The following is a 26755-nucleotide window of genomic DNA, read 5'->3' as shown; positions in this document are numbered from 1 at the left end:
GATGTTGGGAGCTAGTCATTTATAAGAAGGACCATCAATCACTGTTTTTAAATAGGCAAGAGGATCTGTTCAATGGAATAAGAGCAACTGACCGTTGGGTTTTCCCCCTTCTTCAATGGACAATTCTTTGCTTTAGTTTCTACTCATTCTCTCTCCCTATCCAATCATTAAGAGTGAGTAAAAGCACCAATGGTTCCGTTCAAGTGTTCAGCAATTTCTTATTTTCTGGTGTGATTTGTCTCTTCCTGGTATCAATGTATATCTGAAATAAGTTCAGTCGCAAAAAGATAGCCCAAAGCATGTGACAGTTGGTTGCCTGAGAGTCTGCAGTGGTTTCCCTTAGGAGGCCACTGCTTCGAAGAAACTCAGAGCCACCCATAGACATAGGTTCTGAGGCCTCACACCTCGGAAGTAAAGGAGCTAGGAAACTAGAGAGGACACTGAGAAACCAGGGCAGTGTCTCAGAGCTCAGGGCAGGGTGGAAATGCCCTCGACACAAGGGCCTTCCGAATCAGACAAAAGCACTTTCCTCTGGGTTCCTCCAGCAAGTGAGAAGAATCAAGAACACCCCACACACTAAACCTACCTCCGTCCTTTTTGCCTTTTCTCTTGGAAAGAAGCACACAGCACTGCCTGACTGCCTCTTCCATCATCATCACTCAAATGTGGAGGTGGTATTGATTCATCCTAGATCTCACCATACTGTATTTCAATACAAATAACTATGCTCTAAGCCACAAATAGCTACACGTAAGCCAATCATTTTAGGTTTTTTTCCTAACTTTTTACATGTGAAAAGTGTTTGCTTCTTAACAGAAATACCAGTTTTTCAATCTCCTGTTCTGAGTCTAATATAAGAACAGGTAGAAGCCAGGCACTGTCAGGCCAGAAGAAATTGCAGTTCTGCAAAGAGTGAGCCAAGAAGGGGTACACCAAGAGAGAAGGGTGCCAGAAGGCCCACTGGGATGCTCAGGGTAATACCAAATATTGACAAGGGTGCACAGAAATGGAAGCTCTCAGCTCTTACTGGGAGACATTGTAGAAAGATAAAATGGCAAAAGGGAACTCACTCTAGAAGTCAAGTAAGTAAGTAAAAGCTGGCAATTTCTCTAAACATATACTCATTATGGATCCTGTGCTCTCATCTAGGACTTTTCTTAAGAGAAAAGAAAACATATGTGTCAAAACACTTATGCATGGATATTTCCATCAACTTCACTTGTAATCACATGAAAAAAAGAACAACCCAGATGTCCTTAGCAGTAACATTGTGGTGTATCTAAACAGTGGTGATCTACTCAGCAGTAGAAAAAGCCTGAGCTTTTGATATACGTGGTAACATGAGTGTCTTTCAAATTATTATGCAAAGTGAAAGAAGCCAGACACAAAAGCTTGCCAGACACAAATACTCTGTGGTTTCATACTGAAAGAAGCAAACGTATCAACGTGGAAATTTATAAGTGGTTGTCAGGGGTTGGATTGAAGGGGAATGGCTATTCAGAGGGAAGAGGAAATCTTTGGGAGTGGTAGAAATATTCTATACTTCAGTGTGATAGTAAGCACATTGGTTTTTCAAACTCATAGAATTTTCTGACTAAAAAGATGAGTTGATGTTTTGGAGTTTTGTTTTACTGTGTGTTTATGTGTGTCAGAGATCAAAAGCAGAGCTGTGAAACAGCTAAGGTATGTATGCCACTGAGCCACCCCCTTGACACAGGAATATTTCTTAATTGTTTGTTTTTGTTTTTGTTTGGAAGGCCACATCCAACAGTGTTCAGGGTTCACTCTTCACTCTGCACTCAGAAATTACTTCTGGCAGTGCTTGGGGTACCTTAAAGCATGTGGAGATCGAACCTGGATTGCCCTACCCACTATACCATCTCTCTAGTCGCCCCGTCTTAGTTTTATTACCTATAAACTATCTCAATTAAGCTTGTTTTAAAAAGTAAAGTAAAATCAGTTAACCTAAATAATTATGGTTAACCATCACCAGTAAGTTTTGTCTCTTTCTTTTCTCTATAGAACATAAAGTCCCTATCACGAGCATTTGGTTACTGGAATATACCAAATATTTATTTTCTTTGTTGCTAAATTAGACTACTACTTACTTAGCTCAATGTATATTTTAAAACTGTAAGTGGAACTGCGCCTTAGATTTTTAGGAAGAATTACTTATTTAAAACCAGTTAACTCACTTGCTAATTGATCTTGCCTGCAAACAATGGGGCCACTGGCTAGAATAGTACCAAAGACATCAAAAACTCAAAATTGCATTGGAAATGTCTGAATGAAATGATGTTACTGTTAATAAACAACACAGTAATGCAAGAGAAGAAACTTTCCTAAATATACAAGACTGCCTTTTCTATTTCCCTGCACCCATTATAGTATATAACAGTCACTGTCACTGTCATCTCCTTAAGCATCGAATTACTCGAGCGGGTGCCAGTAAAGTCTCTATTCCTCCCAGTCCTGAGATTTTTGGCAGCCTCTTCTTACACGTCTTTTCCCAACAACTGGAGGCTCTTTCAAGGTCAGGGGAATGAGAACTATCGTTGTTACTGTATTTGGCGTATTGAATAAACCATGGGGAGCTTGCCAGGCTCTGCCCATGAGGGCAGGATACTCTCAGTAGCTTGCTGGGCTCTCCAAGAGGCATAAATAGCTAGAAAGTGTCTTATAATGTGTTGCATGGCCTCAAGGTCTAAAAAGCATTCTGGAGTGTGGTGGTGGTTGAGCAGTGGAGGTTGGCTGCTGGGGCTGGGTCCCTTGGGGTGGTGAGGACTCTCACCCGCCCCAGAGCCTGGTGTGAGGCAATATAACAGTTAATACTAGGAAATCTGCATACTCTGAAAATCACTCTTCTAAAGTGTGAAGAGAACATAAACAGTACAGTATGCTAAGGTACTACACATTTTCTGGTTTTTTTGACAAAATGTTTGAGATCCTTATTTAACACATTGAATTTAAAATAGATCCTTGCTGTTTTTGTTGTGTCTTAGATTCTTGGCAGCTATAACCGAGGAAATTTAAGCACAGAAAAATTTGTGGAGGAAATAAAATCAATTGCAAGTGAACCCACTGAAAAGCATTTCTTCAACGTCTCTGATGAAGCGGCTCTAGTCACTATTGTTGAAGCTCTGGGAGAAAGAATATTTGCCCTGGAAGGTATGAATCTTTTTCCTAAGCCTAGATGTTCTCCTACAATTCAAACCCAATGTGAAGGGGGTTTCATATTTATTCCTAGACTAGAGCATTTTTACTCTATAAAGTCACCAGCAGGAAAACAATGCCCTTTCATCTCAGCCTCTTATTGAGAGAGCTTTTCCACCTAGCAATATGTCCCTGGAAACTTTCTCAGTAAAGGCACAGCAGGACCAGCAGAGAGCAGGAGGAAGCATCAGTGCAGACAATGCGAGAATAAACCTGGGTTGCTTTACTGTGTCCCAGGTATGGAAATGGAGAAACAAGATCGTGTTTTTGTCAAGTCTGTTCATTTGGGGCTTCTACAGAAATCATCCTACTCACTTGTTTCTTTTTTGTTGTTCTTGTTTTGATTTTCTGGCCATACCTGGAAGTGCTCAGGACTTATTCCTGGCCACGCACTCAGGAACTATTTCTGGTGGGCTCAGGGGACCACATGGGATGTCAGGGATCGAATCAGGGTCAGCCGCTTGCATGACAAGCACCCTACCCACTGCACTATGTCTCTGACCCTGCAGTCATTCTTTGTTAATATATTTTCTCCCAAGTTAGTTCTTTGCTCTTTATTTTAAAGATCTTCATGAAAAGAAAAACGGCTTCAAATCCCATGGTAGCGAAGCACAGTCCAAGTCCATCTATATCTGATTAAGTCAAGTTATTGTTCCACATATATTTTTTTCTCTTGGAATGGTGACCAGCAACTGGGAATAATGAATCGTAGCATCCCCCTTCTCTGTCTTAGAGGATTTCAAGTAACAAATTACTACGGAACTAGATCTTTTATAACATAAAAAATGTTTTCAGAGTTGTTATGCCTATAAAATTGGCACAGCCTCCTTCTCCTTGTTCTTTGATAATCATATTCTCAGAGGCTATAGCACAGCGGGTAGGGCGTTCGCCTTACACGCGGCCAACATGGCCGACCCGAGTTCGATTCCTCCGCCCCTCTCGGAGAGCCCGGCAAGCTACCGAGAGCATTCGATATGCCAGACACAGTAACAACAAAGTCTCCAATGGAGACGTTACTGGGCCCGCTCGAGCAAATTGATGATCAGAGGCTATAGCTCTATTTTTGACCGAGGAGAAAAAGAGAAAAAGCCACCAGAGAATTCTCTCCTTGTCCTCCATCCAAATCCAGTTGGTTGGTTAAACCCTTATGAAGACAGATTGGCAGATTGCTACTTTTGCTCCTTAAGCAGAGACACTTAAAATCTCCTTAGTTCTCTTCGTGATATCACTTAATTATAGGAAATAAAGATAAAATGGGAAAAGAGACATACTTGGAAGTAAAAAATGAAAGGTAGATCGTTTTTGTTAACTATCACGTGACAAGGAAAAGTGCAGAAAGGTGAATAGAAAGGAAAGCAACCAGTTTAGAATAATGGCTTTCAAACTGTCTGTAAGAGTGATTAACAATCATCAATATAATTTGCTTTGAGATCCAATATACTGTTAGGTATACATTGAAAGTCAAGTTATCTTTCACAAAATAACCCTTATTGAATATGATATACTCTCATCTCTTCATTCTACTTTGTTATATTTCAAATATTATATCACTATATCACTGTATCACTGTCATCCCATTGTTCATCGATTTACTCAAGTGAGTGCCAGTAACATCTCCATTCGTCCCAGCCCTGAGATTTTGCAAACAGTATTGAAGGCTCTTTCAATTACTGATTTTGGCATATCAAATATGCCGAGGGGAACTTGCTAGACTCTGCCATGAAAAATATTATGCATTATATTATATAGCACTGTCCTCCCATTGTTCATCGATTTGCTTGAGTGTGCACCAGTAATGTCTCCATTGTGATACTTGTTGTTACTGTTTTTGGCATATCGATTACGCCATGGGGAACTTGCCAGGCTTTGCCATGCGGGCAGGATATTCTCAGTAGCTTGCCGGGCTCTCTGAGAGGGAGAGAGGAATCAAATCTGGGTCAGACACATGCAAGGCAAATGCCCTACCCTCTGTGCTATCGTTCCAGCCCAATAATCTGTCACTGTCACTGTCCTCCCATTGTTCATCGATTTGCTCGAGCGGGCCCAGTAATGTCTCCACTGTGACACTTGTTACAGTATTCGGCATATCGAATACATCAGGGGTAGCTTGCCAGGCTTTGCCGTGTGGGCAAGATACTCTTGGTAGCTTGCCAGGCTCTCCGAGAGGGGTGGAGGAATCGAACCTGGATCGGCCAGGTCGACCTCGTACAAGGCAAACATCCTACCCACTGTGCTATCACTCCAGCCCAACCCAATAATATTATATATATAATATAAATTTATATGGGCTGGAGCTATAGCACAGCGGTAGGGCATTTGCCTTGCATGCAGCCAACATGGCCAACCCGAGTTCGATTCCTCCGCCCCTCTCGGAGAGTCCGGCAAGCTACCGAGAGTATCTCGCCCGCACGGCAGAGCCTGGCAAGCTCCCCGTGATGTATTCGATATGCCAAACACAGTAACAACAAAGTCTCCAATGGAGACGTTACTGGGCCCACTCAAGCAAATCGATGAACAACGGGAGGACAGTGACAGTGACAGATAAATTTATATAGTGTGTGTGTGTGTGTGTTTGTGTGTGTATGTGTGTGTGTGTGTGTGTGTGTGTGTGTGTGTGTGTGTGTGTGTGTGTGTAGTCTGTCTCATCCTGCTCATGTCATGACAGGTAAAAACCTATAGGTAAGAAATTCTATTAAAGGTATTGGAAAGTCATAGCCCTTCCAGAATATTTCTTCTGGTTCCCTTTTACCTAGGCACTGACTTCTTTTCCCCATGCCTTTAGATACAGAACAGTTGTTGTTTATCAAGCTAAAGTCACAGCTGCTTGGGAAGTATTTGGCTGTCCAGATTTCTGTGTATAAGTCATCTCTTCAGCTATCCAATGTCATTTACCATTAGGTCAGACCATGGAATTAGTTGGCAAGAAGAAAATCTATTAGGTTTTCCAAGTCATTGTGCAGTTTCAGTTTCTAATAAAGTTGTGTAACTATGATAGAAATAATCTATAAGTATCACTTAAAATTTACATTTGGTTCAAGATTATACAGTCTCATTTCTTAATCTTACCCTAAGGAAGTATAACTTAAGACTTGTAGAAATGAGTCTACATCAACAGTTGGCTGGAAGAGGGATAAGTTGACCTTAAATAACATTTGCAGATCTTTTTTTAACCTAATTACACAATGAGTAAGGCTTATATATTGAAGTTCCTCCACACTCCAAGAAGTCACTAATTTTAAAAAGAAAAGTATTTTATAATAACGCCACAGATTGAAAATGTTTTCAGCACCTTTATTGCTATACTTTCAGGACTAACCAAAAGAAGTGTTTTGACTAGCCTAATTTTTTTTTACAACTATGAGATCAGAAACAGACTATTTTCTTGTTCCTTGTCCAACCTCCATTTTTGTCAACATTTATTTAGATAATAAATCAAAGCAATTATGAGAGTTGTGCCAGGGCAGTGCCACTAGCGTGAGGCAGATATGCCAGCAACTTGCCCATTAAAATTTAAAAAATGGGTTGACAGGAGAGATAATACAGATGTTAAGGCACTTACTTACATATAGCTAGCCTAGGTTTTATCCTCAGCAGCACATAAAGTCCCTTGAATTTAAGAGTCTGCAGTACATCCTGGTATGGTGAAAATATGAACAAACAAAAGTCAAAAAATAGTCTGTTATCTCCTTTTCCCATCAAGCACGAGACTAAAATTCCTAAGCAGAAGCGTCTCAGTGTTTAGTATTTTCTCAACACCCATGAAGAGTTCAGAGAGAAGTTGACTATAAGAAGTTCAGAGATGTACAATGTGTTAATAATACTTGGTAATAATTCAACAAGGCCAGCAAGCTTCCTTCTTTTGCTGTTCTCAGCTGGAAAGCTAGAAGCAGAACAGCAAGAGGAGTTGCTTGAAGTAGGCGGGGTATAGCTGCTGCATTCTTATCATTAATCTTGCAAAAATTAAATGGAAAGCACCTTTAAAGCTTTGTAGACTGACAATGAATGTTTATATTGAAGTGCCTCTCAGTTATTTAAATGAGATGGAAATTTGTAGGTGAGATTAAAATGATATATTTGAATTCTTGACTGATTGCCCATTGATCCACTCCCATAAAAGGCAATTATTGGTGCATTTGTAGCAAATTTATACCAGTAAATAACTAGTAAATAAATTTGATTTCACAAATGTAATTGTTCTCATGCCTCAATGAAAGGACAGACCGACTTTCTCAAAATTATGTGCTATTTTTAACTTATCTGCAGGGCCAAATAAGTCAGTCACTCCCTACTGAAAGCAAATAAATCAACATTCCCTCAATCCCCTCAGGATGCTGTGGTTTGGGGCTTGGTGAATATTTTGAAATTAGCACATTTTTCTAGAATGCTCTGGATTAACCCTGCATTTTAGTGGAGTAATTACGTATTTTAAATGGGTGCCGGATCCTAAAAATAAATGAATAAATACAAGTGATTGAGTGATGTGGGACCTGGTGCGTTGTCTAAAAGTTGCTTTATGATCTGTGAGTGAAACAACCAGAAAGCAAAGCTAATACAAACTTAGAATCTCTACAACAGTGGGATCCTGCAAGCTTACAGCTGAGTGGGGCTAGTAGGGTAAAGAAGCCTTTTCAATATGTACACAATTTGTTTTAAATAAATCCTGTAAGACATCAGGTTAAGAGTAGCCTGAAGTCCAGCAGGATTCCCAGGATGTGCAGATGTGATGGAGCTTTGCTACCACAGAACTTTCAACTCTAATTCCCTGTATGCAAAAACACCCTAGGATCCCGCTGCATGCTCAGTATAAGGATGTGGGCTGCAAAAGGAGAGAGAGAGAGAGAGAGAGAGAGAGAGAGAGAGAGAGAGAGAGAGAGAGAGAGAAAGAAAGAGAAGAGGGAGGGAGGGAGGGAGGGAGGGAGGGAGGGAGGGAGGGAGGGAGGAAGGAAGGAAGGAAGAAAGGAAGGAAGGAAGGAAGGAAGGAAGGAAGGAAGGAAGGAAGGAAGGAAGGAAGGAAGGAAGGAAGGAAGGTGCCCGCCATCGTGGCAGGTGGTCAGACAGGGTGGAGGGGGTAGGGGGGCTGGAAGGAAACTGGGACCATTGGTGGTGGGAAAAGTACAATGGTGAAGGGATGGGTGTTGGAACATTATATGACTGAAATCTAATCATGTATGTCACTGTGATTCAATTGAAAAATAAATAAGTGTGGGAGGGAAAAAAAAGGATGGGGCCTGAAGAGAGAATTCTCTCTGCTGGTAAACCCATGGTCAGGAACATAAGGCAGAGCCTTCCAGCTGTGTCCAGCCTCTTCCCAGCCCTACCTAAGAATTCTGAGTTGAGAAATTCATGAATGAAAATGTCCTAATGATGTTAGAACTTTGGGTTAGAACTTGGACTAACTTGCTGATACTTGGCATATCAACAGTGTCCTGAAAGCTTCCTCCCCCTTTCTTACAGCCACAACTGACCAGTCAGCAGCTTCATTTGAAATGGAAATGTCACAGACAGGCTTCAGTGCTCATTATTCACAGGTATGTGACCAGTAGGTGAAAATGAGATTTCATCTCCTCACACTAACACCAGTGTATCACACTAATGTAGTAATGTAACATGCATAAATATTGCAAATGCATCTAGCAGAAAAATGGCTAATTCATTCACACCATGATGGGAATTCTAGCCAATATAATAAAAAAGGCATTTCACAAACTTCTTTTTCAAAAAGCCTGTGTCTTACCAAGCTCAGTGCTTTGTACCAATAATTGTGAATCAAGTAATTTGGGATCTGGTACTATAATTATGTATCTGGCTAAACAAAATTATTTAAAATGTTTGTTAATGAATTGGTCTTCAGGGACCAAGACAATGGCTTGGGGGTTGGGGAGTAACTTTAAGATATGTGCTGATAACCAGCACAGCGGTAGGGCGTTTGCCTTGCACGCAGCCAACATGGTCGACCCGAGTTCGATTCCTCCGCCCCTCTCGGAGAGCCCAGCAAGCTACCGAGAGTATCTCGCCTGCACAGCAGAGCCTGGCAAGCTCCCCGTGATGTATTCGATATGCCAAGCACAGTAACAACAAAGTCTCCAATGGAGACGTTACTGGGCCCGCTCGAGCAACCAAAGCCACAAATTCTAACCCCAGTGATATGTACTGAGACAATCCTGAGAGCCCCAATACCTGAGGATCCTGTTTTGAGGGAGATAAAAGACAAAGAAGATTTGGAATGTATATTTTTGTCACTATAAAGGTATTCAAGAGTCTTGGCTAGAATCCCAAATGTAAGATCTAAATTTCTTAGTACCCAGGCTAAAGAAGTAAGGCAAAATTGGAAAACATAAAATTTATACTTGATATAAAAAAATAGTTGAATTATCCCTGGGAAAGAACATTGACATTTCAACGTGCGTTTGTACTGTCTAAAGGAGGGCAACGTGCTTGCTCTGCCTCACTTTTTTCTTCTGTAAAAAGTGGGAATGATAATACTGGCGCTTATCCAAAGAGGATTATCTAAGCTAATTTATGTAAAGCACTTTTAATGTTATGTCTCATATTGTCAATTCTGTGTGTTTTTACTATTTTTCTTACATATCTTTATATTCTCTATGTGGATACAAGGATTGGGTCATGCTTGGAGCAGTAGGAGCCTATGATTGGAATGGAACAGTCGTCATGCAGAAGGCTGATCAAATCATAATCCCACAAAACAACACCTTTAATCTTGAGTCCACCACAAAGAATGAACCTCTTGCTTCTTATTTAGGTAATGTTTAAATGAGATTGATAGAAAGTTCATGGATTTCCTATATGTGTTTTAAAAAATATATTACTTACCATTATTTCTTATATTTGTATAGACTTACTTGCCGCTATGTAAGAGAGACCACTTCTAAGAGTTAGGCATTTTACAGAACCCATGCAGGCTTCCAGTTTCAGGCCAAAGTAGTACAGCAGGCAGGGCTCTAGTCTTGTCTTGTCTAGCCAGCCCAGTTTCAATCTCCAACAATCTATATGGTCCCTAAAGCACTGCCAGAAGTGATCACTGAAAGGAGAGCCAGGAGTAAATCCTGAGAATTAGGGGTATGGGCCCCAAACAGCAACATATAAAACCTAAACAAACAAAAAAGCCAAGTTTCCCATCTCAGGGAAGCCTTAGTTAAAATAACAGAAGAAGGAAACTGTTCTTTCTCAAACGAGCTGAGATATGAGGAATAGCTTAGGCCTTGAAACCAGAACTTTGAGGGCGCTCTGTATCTGAAATTCTCTTTAATTTCAAGAGGAGCTTCACAGTCAGTACACAGAAAATGATGGTAGAAAAAGAAATCCTGGCTCAGCCTATATCCTGAAGATCCAACTCCCAAGTGCCCTCAAATAATTCTCTCTCCTATTACTTTCTTCCTATGGGTCCAAATTATATAAAATAGATGTTTTCCATTCATAGTGCCTAAGCATCATCTCTAATCACAGTCTGACAAATACTGAACTTAAACCCAATCAATGTCCAGAAACTTGCTTGGCACAGGAAAGATGTGCTGCTCTCACCGCCTTTTTCTGGAGTTTTACCAGATTGGGAGTTGCCCAGGGTCCCAGGGGCTTCCCTATCTCTAGCTGGTCTCAGTAAACAGCTGAGAGGGCCTAGGACTGTGATTTCTCTGCTCTTTTCTCATTCCACAAAAATCTAGGATCTCTCTAGTCCCATGCAGTGCTCTTGGTTCTGGGAATGTAGTGATGAAGAAAACAAATACCTCTCAGTATTCATAGTTGAGCACCAAAGCATTCCTTGCTGGCATATTTCTGCCAGGAGGCATATCTTCGACTCTATGTGTCCCAATTTCTTTGAATTTTATAGGAAAGGTGGCAGGTTTTCACAGGTAGGTCCATTTAGCACCTCATGCAAAGGCATACATTAAAGCTGCTCAGCAGCAGGACTTAAGAAAAATAAATAGCCTGGATTTTTAAAATAATGAAATATTTAATGGTTAGCAGCAAGTGTTAAAATCCCTTAAGACATGTGGAACTGTGTCAAAGAAAATCTCTTCATAAGAAGTCTATTGCATTCTGCTCTGTGAAAATAGCAGCTAACATATGTTATTGTTCTAAACATTATGTAATACAAAAGAAAATATGAACCATGATTGGCAGGAAAAGATTAACTAAGGCATACAGATCAGAAAATAATTCCCTGTACCAGCCCTTTCACCCCCAAAACTTGACGAAATTGATGCCTAGAAATAAAAATTTACACTTTGTGTCTTTTAAATATTTTTTATATTATAAGGTAAAACAAAGGTGTTGAGATTCAGATTCATATTGAGTTTCTACATTAAAAATAATCTTAGAGTATATATAGTCAAAGAGGTAACTTTCCAAAATAACAAATTAAGGAATGGGAAATTTTTGTCACAGCTACCCATGCCATAACAAATCTTAAACTAGAATTCAGGTCTCATAATTTTCATCCTAATGTTCATTTCACCATTCCAAAATGCCTGATTATGGATTGATCAGGGAAGCACTTACCCAGTTGTACAATGAGTTTACCAATTGGTCATTCAGTCAATCCATCCATCCACAAATTAAATAACCAGAAATAATTTTTTTAACTTCCTCCACTGATAAAGCTTGCTTTTTTTGTAAAAATGAAACTTACAAAAAATGCTTGCTTTTTTTGTAAACTAAGAAATCATTATCATTTTATGTGCAATGACTTAGAAAACCTAAAATTAGAGGAAGCTAGATTAGACAACTTCTGAAATTTCTTCACTTTCTGAAGTTCTATGAAACTGTTTTAGAGGGAATATTTTAGAGTAAATAACCAATGTAAGCTTGGTCTTTCTTCAGTCCTAGGTCAAAAACTTATATAAACCTCCCTTCCCTCCATGCCTCATGCCTGCATGTAAATTATACAACTCCTTAGGGAAGTCACTTGACCAAATGCATACAAAAACCTGAAAATGTTCACACCACATGGATCCAGAAGTTTCACTTATCCATATAGATATATATACATATATATATAAATTTGGAGTTTTGCTATGAATATTAAATAATATCTTGTAAGTCACTTAGTATTGTTGTACCTGGAAATCAACACTCAGTAGATGTTATCTTTTATTATTATTATTATTATTTATTATTATTATTATTATACGGGTTACATAATAAAACTCTTAGTCAGATATGGCAGCTGTAATACAAGGTCCATGTTCAATTCCCCAGACCCAAGCCTTATGTGGCAAAAAGGACTTTGCAGATTGTGGAGGTGATTAGGCTAAGGACCTTGAGATAAGAGATTGTGTGCTTGGCTAGGTCCAACCTAACACCATAGCTTCTTATTATTGGTGAACTTCTCCTGGATATAGTTAGAAAAAAAAGATGTATTGACATAAAAATGACTCAGGAGAGTCTATGTTGTAACTTTGAGGATGAAAGGGGGGTCAGGGGGGTAGAGGGAGCATGGGAGGGGACAGATAGTGGCATAAGCCAAGGAATACTAGCTTTCCCTAGAAGCCACGAAGAGAAAGAAGAGCAATTCACCTAGATCTTACAGAAGGAAACCTTGCCATATCATGGTGATTTTATCCCAGAGAAACACATGTGAGACTTCTAAGTCTCCTACTCTTATAAACTTGTGATACAATAAGTTTGTGGCACTATATTAGAATAATAAAGAGCTAATTAAAAAGTATGTTATATATTGGAATACCAAAAGTAACTGACATTGATATTATTACTAGTTAGAACTGAGTTTTTTCCAATATCAAAGACACTGAAGTTACAAAGAAGTGTCAGACATTGTTGCTACTCTTAGAAATTTCAAACAGTTCAATTAATAACTGCCATACATTTGATTTCCTAAGATCTCATTATGTGATTACATTCCTTGAAAACAAAAAGTCTGGAACAATTCTATTATTCTCCCAAACCTTGAGTTAATGTTTCCCTGAAGGAGACAGAGATTTTAAGATATCATTGCTAGAAAAAAACTAACTTCATTCTTGACCAGTGTATTTATGATATATGACTCCTCCTCTCTCTTCAGGAAAGGAAAATTTGGACTGTGTTGTCCACTATATGCAGAGATGATGTTTTTACTATGTCAGAAATAATTTTGTCAGAATAGTCACAGGTTAGTATCTAAGAAATTTTGCCAAAATAAAGTATAATATTGAAAAATAGCTCCCAGAATAGAAGAATGACCAGAATTGGGGCTAGGAAAAAAATCCTTACTCCCCTACCCCTAATATAAATAAACTTAAATTTATTATGAATCTGATGTGAGGCTTTCAGAATGTTTCCTTGTTTGTATTATCAATGAAGAAGAGCTTGGGTATGTTTACCTCACTTTCATGTGGACTGCAAGTAGTTAGACTATGGAAAAATCCTATGGAGGAAGAATTCTTCAACGTATATGGTCCATTAAAAATATCCCATACTAGGGACTGGAGCAATAGCACAATGGGTAGGAACTTACCTTGAATGTGGCCAGCCTAGGTTTGATCCCTGGCACTCCATGGAGTCTTCTGATTCCACCAGCAATGATCCCTTAGTGCAGATCTAGGAGTAAGCCCTGAGTTAATGCCAGGGTTGCCTCCCCTCCAAGTAAAATCCTATATTAATAAGTAATCTATCCAGATGTGAACACACACACATACATACGTAGACACACACAAATATCCTTATATCAATATAAGCTTAGTGAGGAATTTTTATGGTGAGAATACAGATTCTGTTCCTTGCCTCTTTCACCTTGAATTTTCTGATTTCTAATTATGCTAGACAAATCCAAAAGGAAAAACAAATATATGATCCAAAGCTGTGGAAAGTAGACTGATCAGACCTGTTCCCCTATTACCTAATTCTTACCTAAAAGGGAAATTATGAGAGCTGACAAGATTTGTTCTTCCTAAATCCATGCACAAATCATAAGAGTACACTATCAATTTATCTTTCTCCTCCATTTTGTGCTTTTCTTTTTGCAAAAAGCAATGTTCAGCTTAAAGGTTTATAATTATTTATTATAAATTTTAATTTTTTGGCCTTCTTTCTATCTTCCTCTATTGTCTGTAAAATCTCTGTCTGGTTATTACCTGTGTAATAATCTCAGCTCAAAGTTCTAGTTACCAAAGACAATTCATCAGTGAGTTAACTAAGCAGTCACATAATCCCAAACCTAGATATAATTTTCAATTTATTTTTTAAAGTTTCTTTTATCAATCTGCATTTGTAACTCTGAAAACTACAAAACAAAGTAACGTTATAAATACACCAATCTCTCTCTGTTCTTACTATTTTTCAGGAGAAAGGAAATAAAACAGCTTTTGTTTTGCATATTCTCCTTTTTCATCTTCCTTAAGCATGACCCTAAAGGATCTTTAAGCAACATTATAACTTGTAACATAAAAGTATAACACATAGAACACTTGACAAAGATGATTTTTTGGGTCTCATGCATATTTTTAAGCACAGTAAAATGAAAAAATGAGATTGTAAAAATGTTCACAAAAATTATGCATGAAGAACTGTGTTCTTTTAGCATTTCTAAAAATACATCTTGCTACAAAAATCTGTTTATTTTCTAAAAATATAGAAGTCGAATCTTAATAAAAAAATTGGTAAGCAAATATTAATATAATCTTTTTCCATTAAAAATACTATTTGTGATATTTTGAAAAATAATCTGTCTTCTCCTCCACTGATGGGCAACTCTGGTTATAAGAACAATTTTATTTTTTTCTACAGAGTTGAAATTGGTGTGCAGTCATTTTTATTCAGTGATTTAGCTCTGATGTCTAGAGACACAAAGGATAAAATTAATACTTCATACCACAATTGTTCATCGATTTGCTTGAGCGGGCCCAGTAACGTCTCCGTCATGAGACTTGTTGTTACTGTGTTTGGCATACCGAATACGTCACGGGTAGCTTGCCAGGCTTTGCCGTGTGAGCGAGATACTCTCGGTAGCTTGATGGGCTCTCTGAGAGGGGCAGAGGAATCGAACTCGGGTCGGCCATGTTGGCTGCTTGTAAGGCAAACACCCTACCGCTGTGCTATCGCTCCAGCCCCATACCACAATTAATAATAACAAAATATAATAATGATAATGTGTTTTACAGACAATTAAAAATTAAATAGCATAGAATACAGTCTTTAAAATGAACAAATATGAACACTTAGTCAAACTCACATTTAATCAGACAAATGGAAATCTTATCAAGGTACCGTCAGATTATATCTAACACCTATAAATCCATAAATGTAAATAGTATGAGTAAAATCCAGTGTTTGGTAGAGTTTGATTAAATGGGTGTTTCATATGTTCATATGCAGCATAAATTAGTACAAATGTTTTGGAAACAATTTTCCAGATATCTTTAGAATAAGCATGAAAAATGTGATCCAGCAACATTTTCTTTAAAAATTATCTTCAAAACATTCAAATAAAAATATGAAATGCCAAATTATATCTTTTCTACAATCATAAAACATCAACTATGCTGCAGTTTTTTAAGAAAATAAAATTTGATAAATAATAAGCAGCATTCTGAAATGAATTCATATTGCTTAAAAGCAGTACTGTGAACATAAGGAAATGAACACATTATGAGGAGCTAAATTGTCTTTGAAAACTAGTAAAGCACATTTAAGCATATAGATTTAGAAGAGTCTCTAATCAACTGGATGGCTATCTTGCTTCATCAACTGCTGGAGATAAAAAATAAAACAGGAAGGTGTTGCCATGGTAAGCATCCCTTGCAGCAGTGCAATTTGGGATGGGGATGCATTTTAGGGAAATCCGGAGATCTTCACTTCATTATCTAAACACAATCAATTGAGATCCCTATTTGATGCTTTTAATAATTAACTTCTTGTAATATCAAAAGGTTAAAACCATAGGGGGGCGGATTGAAGTGGAGTGATAGTACAGTGGGTAGGATGCTTGCCTTGCCCGCACCTAATGTGGATTCCATCCCTGACATTACATACAGTTCTCAGAGCCCTGCCAGGATTTAATCCCCGAGCGCAGGGGCAGGAGTAAGCCCTGAGCATAGTCAAATGTGGTCTCCAAACTAAAATAAGTAAATAATAAAAACCACCAGGTACTGGAGAGATGGCCCAGTTGGTAAGATACTTACTTGCCTGGCATACAGCTCACCCAGGTTCAGTCCCCAGCACTGCATATGGTCTGCTCAGCCCACCAGGAGTGATGCCTCAGCATAAATCCAGGAGTAAACCCTGAATATCACCAGGCATGGTCCAAAATAAAATCAAAGCAAAATGAACACAAAAGAGCCACCTCGATTCTGTCATTTCATTAAAAGTATATAAAATGCATATGGTTTGCCTATAGTATACACAATGTCTTTGTGCCTTAACTTAGAGAAATAACATCTAATCATTTAAAATTACAATTTGGGGGCTGGAGCGATAGCACAGCGGGTAGGGAATTTGCCTTGCATGCGGCTGACCTGGGTTCGATTCCCAGCATCCCATATGGTCCCCCGAGCACCACCAGGAGTAATTCCTGAGTGTAGAGCCAGAAGTAACCCCTGTGCATCGCCGGGTGTGACCCAAAAAGCAAAAATAAATAAATAAATAAATAAATAAAATAAAATTACAATTTAAAACCCGGGTCATAGCACAGGATAGTTTTATATTTATTACGCTCCCAACTTCATTTCTCTTTTATATAGCCTAGTGATGGATGCAAGTTACAAAATGATGAATGGGGATTATAAGCGATGCTTGGGATATTTTGCTATTTTGTTATTATTATAAAAACAATTAACATGAAAAAATAACCAAAGGAAAGGTTGGGGAAATAAATACCGTACTTCTTCAGGGAAAAGCTGATAGTAAAGCAGGTAGATTGTCTTGCACACAGCCAATGCAGATTCAATCCACAGCACCCCATATGGTCCCCTGAGCCCCACCAGGAGTGACCCCTGGGCTCAGGGCTAGGAGTAAGCCCTGAGCATCACTGAGTGTGGCCCCAAAACAAAGCTATTATAGTAGATCATCATAGAGCATATGAAAAGTTTCTATTCAACAAAATTTCCCGAATCAGGAAGTTATTTTTTTACTTTCAAAACTAACTTCAGTATAAAAAGAAATTTTTTGATGTTCTAAATCATTTAAAGCACATCTTAATTTATTCTAAATTGCACTGAATTGGCCCTCTCTCTTTTCTTAGGTTACACGGTGAACTCTGCCACTGTTTTTGGCGGTGTGATCTATATTGCGGGACAACCACGGTACAACCACACAGGCCAGGTGGTTGTCTACACAATGGAAGGCGGAGACATAAGAATTCTTCAAACACTACGTGGAGAACAGGTAAGCTTGAGCACTGCTTTCAGTGAATCCATTCAGCCTCTATGTAAGCCTCAATTGACCTGTCTGTGGTCTTAGACTGGTAAAAAAAAAATTTTCTTGGAGGGATAAAAAGCGTCCCTAGGTTTGTATTCAGGAACACTCATACTTGGATGGAAGTACGGGATGTATAATAATAGATGTAAATTCAGATATAAAATGCATGTATTTCTATATATGAAAAGAAAATGCAAACATTAAGAGACATGGAAGTGTCAGGGGCACAAATCGTAAATTCATAAAAGAGCAGTTTTAACCTAGATTGTACAGAAATAATTATAAGATAGAATTTGGGAAAGACAAGAAGGAAAATCATGATGTAGATAAGTATAAAGAACAATAAGAAAAAAAACAGTTTCTGATTAGAAACTATAGAGGCAGGTGGAATTTTTCCTTTAGATCTTGCACACCATCTGGTGGGATCCATTAGACATTTAAAGGTCTAGATCAGCTCTAGGCCACTACTGCAATGTGGGCATCCGACCCTATGTTTCCAGATTTGGATTTTTTTCTTTTAGAAAAAAAATCACCTTTAATAAGCCTGTAAGAAAAGAATGTTCAAAAATCATTGTCTAGAAATTGTCTCAATGTCTAACAATGCTAAAAAATAAAGATTTGGAGCTTGAGAAGGGAGTTAGAATAAAATTTTCATTAGAAATAAGGGCCACCCCAGAAGCACAAGGACTTAATGCAGAACCCAGCAGCTTGGAGCAGAAAAGTGAACGGACTATGCATTGATCCAGGCTATCAAGTCTGCCGGAGGGGAAAGGGTGTTGCCCCATTCGCCCTCTCCTCTCTGGAAAGAAAGATGGCAGCCACATGGGAGCCTTGTGGACAGCAGGTATGAGCCGGGAGTGTGGGGGCGACTAAAACCTCATGGGAAGGGGGGCGTTTCGCTCCGCCCTTCACGCCCTACCGAGGCCACCAGTTGCCCCCCACGAGCGGCTCTCCAGCACGGCCACGACTCCAGAACACAGAAACCAATTTCTTAACTATCTGACTTTCAGTAGAAATACTTCCAGGGTCAATAGGTAAAATAGCAGAAATCCAAAACCAACATTTAATTCTTGAACCCAGCTGTAGAAAGCAAATCACTTCACAATGCTTTTTCAGCATGTCTGATTTGGGGGGGGGGGAACTCTAAATAATAGTGGTGAATCTTTTATTGAAACAATCTAATCAAAGCGGATAGAGTGTTAACTAGAATTCATCTGCCTCACAGGGACGGGGAGGGGTGGGGGGTGGGGTTTTATTGGGGTTCTTCATGGGAAAAAATAAGTATTGGTAAAGGGAAATGTGTTTGATATTTGCATGACTGAGACATAAACCTGAAAGCTTTGTAACCTTTCCCACAGTGATTCAATAAATAAATAAAAAAAAAAAAAAAAAAGAAATAAGGGCCACATTTGGGTATCACTGGCTATAGAATAAGAGAATAGGAAGGAAATGCAAATCTCAGCTAAGGGGAGGCCATAATGTAGGGAATGAAAGAAGGGAACTCAGGCAGCAAAATGAAAAGAAATTGTCTTTGAATGGCAGAATCCGGCAAGCAAAAATAAAACCAAGGGAGACCGTGGTGAGACATTTGCTGTGCACACATCCAATCAGTATTCTAATGCCAGTACCACATCTGATCACTCATACGTGGTAGCACACATGATCCTGGAGTGATCCCAGAGCACAAAGCCAGGAGTGAGCCCTCACACCTCTGGGCGTGGCCCCAAAACCAATATAAAGAAACTAATAAAATCTTGGAAGTAAGGTCAGAACATTTCAAGAAGGTAATTGTTAAAAGCTTCAGATAGGGAACTTAGACAAATATTTGAGAAAGAGATTGCATTTCCATAATGATATGTAAGTCCCTTGGATTTCTCTACAATTCATCCCCATCGTTTAACGACAAATGGCATCACTGGAGCAAGAGGATGCTCTCCACCATGAGACCGTAATTGTTTTTCTGTCTTGAGCAGTCACTGGCACACAAGTCAGAGCCATTCTCTTGGACAGAGAGTTTTTTAAGACTGAACTGAAACGTGTTCCACCAGCGTTCCAAGACAATTCAGATCCTCATAATATATTTTATTTCATATTTTTCCATTAATGTATTTAAACAGTTTGAGGTCCACTCTGGAATGCATCCTATGACTTATCCTCTTATTTCCTTAGAAAATCATCATATCTCCCAAGGATGCAAAAAAGCACAGTAGAAATGACATCTGTACCTATATGTTCATTGCAGCACTGTTCACAATAGCCAAAATCTGGAAACAACCCAAGTGCTCTAGAACAGACAACTGGTTAAAGAAACTTTAGTACATCTAACAGTGGAATACTATGCAGCTGTCAGGAGAGATGAAGTCATGAACTTTGCTTATAAATGGATTGACATGGAGAGTATCATGCTAAGTGAAATGAGTCATAAAGAGAGGGACAGACATAGAAGGACTATACTGATTTGTGGAGGATAAAACAACATAACATGAGGCTGACACCTAAGGATAGTGGTAGATACACGGGACAGATAGATTGTTGCATAACTGGAAGCCTGCCTCATGAGCAAAGGGTCTCCCAGGTAGCTGGAATAGAGAAGGGATCACTAAGAAAAAGATGCTGGAGGAATCGGTCGTGATGGGAGATGTGTGCAGAAACTAGATAAAGGACCAAACATGATAACCTCTCAGGGTCTGTATTGCACTCCATAATGCCCCAAAGTAGAGAGAGATTATGGGGAATCATGTCTGTCATGGAGGCAGGGGGAGGGTGGGAAAGGGTGGGTATATTGGGGATATTGGTGGTGGAGAATGTGCACTGGTGGAGGGATGGGTGTTTGGTCATTCTGTGATTGTAACCCAAACATGAAAGCTTGTAACTATCTCACGGTGATTCAATAAAATTTAAAAAATTTAAAAAATTTTAAAAATTAAATTATAAGATCATTCTATCATCACTGATGTTTTGTGATTTGTAGAGAAGACAGCGTAGTGTGACATCTAAAGGTGATCGTCCCTTATGCTCAGGCACAAAGTCCCTAACAGCTTATCCTCCAGGAAGGCCCTGGATAGTTCGTTTATATTCGCCTCCTACAGTAGCCAAGAGCCTCCATAGGTACATTCATTTCTGTATTTCCATTCCTTTATCATCTGAACCTCAAATATTCTTTTAAGTTGGTGTGAACAAAGAAACGTAGGCGTTAGCTTCCTGCCATTTCCGGTGTTCATCAAACTGTCTGGTTTTATATTCTAGATAGGCTCCTACTTTGGCAGCGTTTTAACAACCATCGACATTGATAAAGATTCTTACACTGATGTGCTTCTTGTGGGAGCGCCCATGTACATGGGCACAGAGAAGGAGGAACAAGGAAAAGTCTATGTGTACACACTCAATCAGGTAAGGTAACTGGGAGTCTGAGTGAAATGCAGGAAAACCTTCTCACCTTTAATAGTTAATAAGTCTAGTTTTTCACCCATTTGAGGAAAAGGAGTAATGAGACTATCAGAGCTCATCCACCTTCCTACCCAGGCATGGGTGGGAATGAACAATTAGAGTGCCAGTAAGGTGGTGCAAATCCTTGCTTGTCTCGTTCTTGAAATGCAAAATAGTCTTTTGCTTTATTATTTGTTTTAATTTCTAAGAAAAATTGTACTAAACTGTCAACTTAAATCACTGGAAGTAGTTCCTGGGTTCTGGTCAGCAGGTGACTAACATTCACTGTTAATGTGTGTGTGTCCCTGAGCACAGAGCCAGGAGCAAACCCCGAACAATACTGTGCAGAACCCAAAATCTATTTTTAAAAGAGTGTGTGGATTTTATGAATTTGTATGAATGTGTGTGTGTATGTGTGTAGAGGGGAGTGAAGAAGTATTTGTTTGTAAGCAAAGGAACTACAAATTTTACTAAGATGTTGAAAAAAAAACTTGGATATACTGCACCAGGCTGGAGTAAGGTTTTGTTTTCTACTCTTGCCTTTAGATATTATTTATTAGATAAAGTAATTGATTTATTGATTTAAGAAGGGCCTTGTTTCCTTTGGTTTTGTAGTTTGTCGTAAAGTTGGCGCTCATCTGCTTCGCTTTCTTAAATTTTAGAATCTCTCCTATATTTTTTTCTATTTTTGCGCCACACCTGGCTGTGCTCCTGGCGCTGTGCTCAGGGATCTTTCTTGGCAGTGCTTGGGACTATATGTAGTGCAGGCCAAGCAAGGGCCTAAATTCCTGTACTACCTGACCTCCCATATTATGTTCTATCATAAATAGTATAGCTTTATTCCTATCTATTGTTTTTTTGGGGGTGGGGGTGGGGGTTGGGGTGGAGAATTATACCTATATACCTAGAAGTACTAGAATTATCCCCAGCTCTGCCTTTAGGGTTCGCTCCTAAAAGTGCTTAATGCAGGGCCAGCCATGGAAGAGGAGGCAGCACCGTGGAAGGCAGCACTTCATCCCTGGATTATCTATCCAACTCTCTTTCTGTATATTTTTACTTAGTCTACCAATATTTTTGGTGCATTGCCAATTTTTTTTTTCGGGGGGCGGGGGGGGGGGAGTGTGTTCCTGTCCATCATTTCCAGTGCTTTCTCCAAGCCAGTTCTTTGCCGCCCTTTATCATGCTGAATAGCATTGGGGAAAACTTGCTTTTAGAACAGTAGAAGGTTTCTCTTTGTCCAGATATGTAGACTTCAAGGGAAAGATAGTGACATGAATTAAGGACTTAAGTATTCAGTTCTTTGACTTTGAAAAGGTGCTCTGAGTGATACATTCGCTCATTTGCATTCAGTTCTGAGCTTACTGAGAGGCATGGTGGAGGGAGTATTCAGGGTATTAGTTGGGACTTGCCGGCAGGAACCCCTTCTTTTACCAGTACTGCCAATCATGGTACCTGAAATAAAAATGAAAAATTGAAAAATCCTTATTATGTTTCTCCTGTCAGTTCTACAATCCACACACTAAAATCTTGCCTCTCAGGTAGGCTCCCAATTTTTATAAGCAATTTTTACAAACTTCACCATTGATGTGCTTAGTGGTGCTGATTTCCTACGTACTTAAAAATTCCTGTGCTGCAGTCCTGATGGAAGCATTAAGTATCCTGTGTATCTTCCTTCCAGACGAGGTTTGAATATAAAATGAGCCTGGAACCCATTAAGCAGTCTTGCTGCTCCTCTCTAAAGCACAATTCTTGCACAAAGAAAAACAAAAATGAACCGTGTGGGGCTCGTTTTGGAACGGCTATTGCAGCGGTGAAGGATCTCAACCTTGATGGGTTCAATGACATCGTGATCGGAGCTCCCCTAGAAGATGACCACGGAGGAGCGGTGTACATTTACCACGGAAGGGGCAGGACTCTCAGGAAACACTACGCGCAGGTGAGTGAGACCTGCATCCTCCCCCAAGAGTGCTGGCCTCAGGCAAGCCTCACCTGTCTTGTTTGATAGCTTATTTCCTTTCCTTCTTCCCACTCTTGAGAAACAAGATTTAACTATTGTTTTATCTTTCTTCATAGAAGAACTACTTTGTATTTTATCCTTTCATCTAGTTTTTTAACTTACTGTACTTCTGCCATCTGATCTTTTGAAATGCTTAGAAAAATTTAATTTAAAAAAAAGTATGCTTTTAACAATCTTTTTAGCACCTCCAGTGTTTCTGATCCTGAACAAAAGGATAAAAGAAGCACTAATTATATTATTTAGTGAATAAGAGATGAGATCATTTTTATATTCAAGATCTCTGATGTTATAAAAAATTGCATTACGTTTATGTTTGTGGACTAAATTACTGTGTTTTCATCTAATTGGTGTTTCTGAAGGTTTACAATTTTCTCATAAGTATTTCTCCTTGGGATAAGTACCTGAGTAATTAAGCTTAATTGCAGAGGATTTCTGTTGCTTCTAGTCTAAATTTACTATCAGTTAACAGCTCTAATCCATATGTGTAATTTTTTCCTACTTGAGAAAATATCAATTTACAGAGTAGTATAATGCACTATAAAGATAGAAAAGCTTAAAGGAATTGTTCTAATGTAGTTATTTTTAAATAACTGTACTTAAACTGCTTGTAAATAAAGAACTGCTTGTAAATAAAATGTAATCCACTACTTCTAGCTGCATAGCACAGAAAGAAACTCAGAACATCAATTACTTCTTTTGACATTTGGTAATTCTCTTTGGCTGTGTATTCAACAGAGTTCACAAAATCTTTTCATCTATTGGAAAGTCTTATTTTATTTTTTCATCTTAAGTTCTAATAACATTAGAACATTAATAGTGAACATTAATAGTGAAAGAACAAAACAAAGGGCACATTTCTATAACAGCATTCCCATTCAGCTAATAAATTATTTGTTCTTTGTTAAAAAATCTTCATGGTATTATTTACTTAACTGGAAACAGGCATCATGAGCCACTGGAACATGATGGTATTAGGAATAAAGGAAGGCATTTCTCTCGAGTTCCCCCCACTTGATGCCTTGCATGTTAGTCCTTAGTGGCATTCTTAGTTTTGAAAGAGAGATACTTATATATAAGCAATTGATTTTATAAAGTAGTAGTAAACTTCAAGATATAATTTTAAACAAGAACAAACAAACTAATCTAGCGTTGAATTTGCTCAGTAAACAGCAAAGTTCTATCCCAAAGATGGGTAAGGATGTCCGCACTCAGCTCCTTGGTAACCAGAGGTGCTGTTTGTGAGTAAGATGATTTGTAAACAAAGGGAATCAACTCCCGCAGACCCCAAAGGGTAGGTGGCCCCTGATTCCTTTACTCGGGTAATAAGCAAATACTCTCTAAATGAGACATGAACATTTAAGCGTGAGAAATAATTCCATTTGGTTTACTTCATGTTGCTTCTTATTTTATGATGTTTGAATGGAACGCAAGGAGGGTGAGGAAACCCCAAGTTTAGGGAGGACCTAGACTTGGCTCCTTACCATTGGGGTCTCCTGACGTTATTGCTAGCCTGGCACCGAACCAAGCCCAGTTCTATTCCTGACATGGCATTTGGTCCCTGTGCTCAACCACGCGTGATCCCTGAGCACAGCCAGGAGTAAGACCTAAGCACTGCTCGGTGTGTTCCACGGCCCCGCGCCAAATAAAATGTTATTATCTTGAACTAAAGACAGGAAGTGGAGTTACCAAAGCAGGAGTCTGTGCCCAGATATGTTTTGAAGAGCTCTGCGCTCATGTGTCGTTCTGGGCCTTGGGAATGCCCGGGAGTGGAATGGAATCCAGCCTGCCCCTGAATTTCTGGATCATCTTTTGACAGACACTAAAGAAGGTCACATATTTTTGAAATGCATTCGGTGGAATGTGTTATTTATATCCAGTTCCAAAAGTCCAGTGTGCCCCAGATTGACCCTCAAGATAATTCCCCTGCTTCTCCTCTCCCTCGACTGATGTGTTTTCAAGATTTCCTGTGCCATTAGTGTAGATGTGCAAAGGGACTGAACAGGAACCAGAAGGCAGAGTCCATACTCATAAAGTTTGCCTGGAGGATTAGAAGGATGACGTTGTGTAACATTTCCTGCTCTGCCCTGGGTTCAATGACCTGAAAAGCTTGGGAACATCTGAGCAGTTCGTCTAGTCTCCACAGGAGGGCCCTCTCGAGCAGGTTTCCAAAAGCTCTTCCCTTTCAGTCTTTCGTGTACCAGCCCGCGTCCTCTCAGGCTGATTTATTACTTGAAGACACGCTTCTGCCATTTAAAACTCTCTGTTGGGATTTTTCACAGCGTATTCCATCAGGTGGAGATGGAGAGACTCTGAAATTTTTTGGCCAGTCCATCCACGGAGAAATGGATTTAAATGGGGATGGACTAACGGATGTAACCATCGGGGGCCTTGGTGGTGCTGCCCTCTTCTGGTATGTACGTTCATAGCATCCAGTGACGGATGGATTTCAGGAATAGTTGCAGAGGTCAGTGGGGTAGCTTAAAGCCCAGGTATCAAGGACGCGCTTCCTTTAGTGCTCTATTATTCAGATAAATATTGTGCATTTCATTAAGATAGAGGTGTCGATGAATCTTGTATCACTTGTATCATTTGTCATCCGGTTGATCTTCGATTTGCTCGAGCGGGCACCAGTGACAAACATCTCCATTTGCCCCTGTCACTTGGACTCCAGGCTCTATAAATCTTAAAAGTGAATAAATGACATCAAGATATCAAGTAGAAGCACACTTAATTTGGAGTATCCATTGTGTGCAAGGCTCTGAGAGAGGTATTTTATTTGGCAGGAAGTAGAGACCTCAGAGAGGAATAGAACCAATAACATTTCCCTAACTCTGCATTGCTTACAAATGTTTGGGAACATTAATTCTTCTATTATTTACCTAACAGACAAGGGTGCAGAAACACATTTTATATTGTTAGTGCAGCTTTAAAGCATCTTCAGTAATATCTTTGCTCAGAGTCTAAGCTGCCTCCAGCCCAATTTGTTTTAATTTAATTTGTAAAATGCCAATCGATAGCTAAAAATGCATTAATAATCATAAACATTATTTTACATACTAATTCATTGACCCATTTACTTAAAATAATATAATCAATTACAGTAATAGATTTAGCTTTAACCATTTTTCTATAAAATATAAATGATGTCATGGCCAAGAGATAGTACTGGGTTAAGATTGTAGTCTACCTTGGTTTGATCCCTACTGCTACATATAGTCCCCTCGGCCCCATCAAGGGTGATCCTTGAATGCAGAGCCAGGAGTAAGTCCTGAGCACCCCTGGGTATGGCACCAAGCAAAAGCAAAAGCACAATGCCAAAAATGTAATTTGGAAGAAAAGTGACTAAAAACACAAAGTATACTCTTAATGATAAATATGTATAATTTTGAAAAATGTTATGAACAGCAGTAAGATATGTAAAAGAAAGACTTTATAAATAAATATTTATGTCATGTACGTTGATGGAAGTCCAACATGCTTATTCTTCCAATTAATGATTGGTTTGCTATAATTCAGGAAGAAACAAATCTCAGTGGTCTTTTCCCAAAAAAATATCTAAAAGAGGAATAATGTGTACTGTGAAAAAGAAAAAAGCGATTAAAAAAGAACCCACATTCCAATAATAGCTATTCTGTTCACAAATTATCTGTACTGGTGCTGGGAGAGATAGTACTGTAGTTAGGGAGCATGCTAATCATCGCCAGACACAGTTCAATGCCTGGCCTCACACGG

General features: G+C 39.1%; 1 protein-coding gene across 1 annotated transcript in view; it reads left to right on the top strand.

Moving 5' to 3' along the window:
- ITGA1 (integrin subunit alpha 1) overlaps nucleotides 1–26755 on the top strand; it is a 180937-nt gene that overhangs the window by 111420 nt on the left and 42762 nt on the right. The window contains exons 9-15 of the mRNA XM_056112043.1: nucleotides 3003–3168; nucleotides 8668–8741; nucleotides 9829–9973; nucleotides 17405–17547; nucleotides 20827–20970; nucleotides 22685–22942; nucleotides 25303–25433. Of these exons, the coding sequence (XP_055968018.1) occupies nucleotides 3003–3168; nucleotides 8668–8741; nucleotides 9829–9973; nucleotides 17405–17547; nucleotides 20827–20970; nucleotides 22685–22942; nucleotides 25303–25433 (1061 nt within the window). The remainder of the gene's footprint in view (nucleotides 1–3002; nucleotides 3169–8667; nucleotides 8742–9828; nucleotides 9974–17404; nucleotides 17548–20826; nucleotides 20971–22684; nucleotides 22943–25302; nucleotides 25434–26755) is intronic.

Source organism: Sorex fumeus, unplaced genomic scaffold (assembly GCF_029834395.1).
Source record: "Sorex fumeus unplaced genomic scaffold, SorFum_2.1 ptg000015l, whole genome shotgun sequence".
In the NCBI taxonomy this organism is placed as follows: Eukaryota; Metazoa; Chordata; class Mammalia; order Eulipotyphla; family Soricidae; genus Sorex; species Sorex fumeus.
The sequence above is the reverse complement of the archived record's forward strand: the minus strand, read 5'-3'. Positions and strand labels throughout refer to the sequence as shown.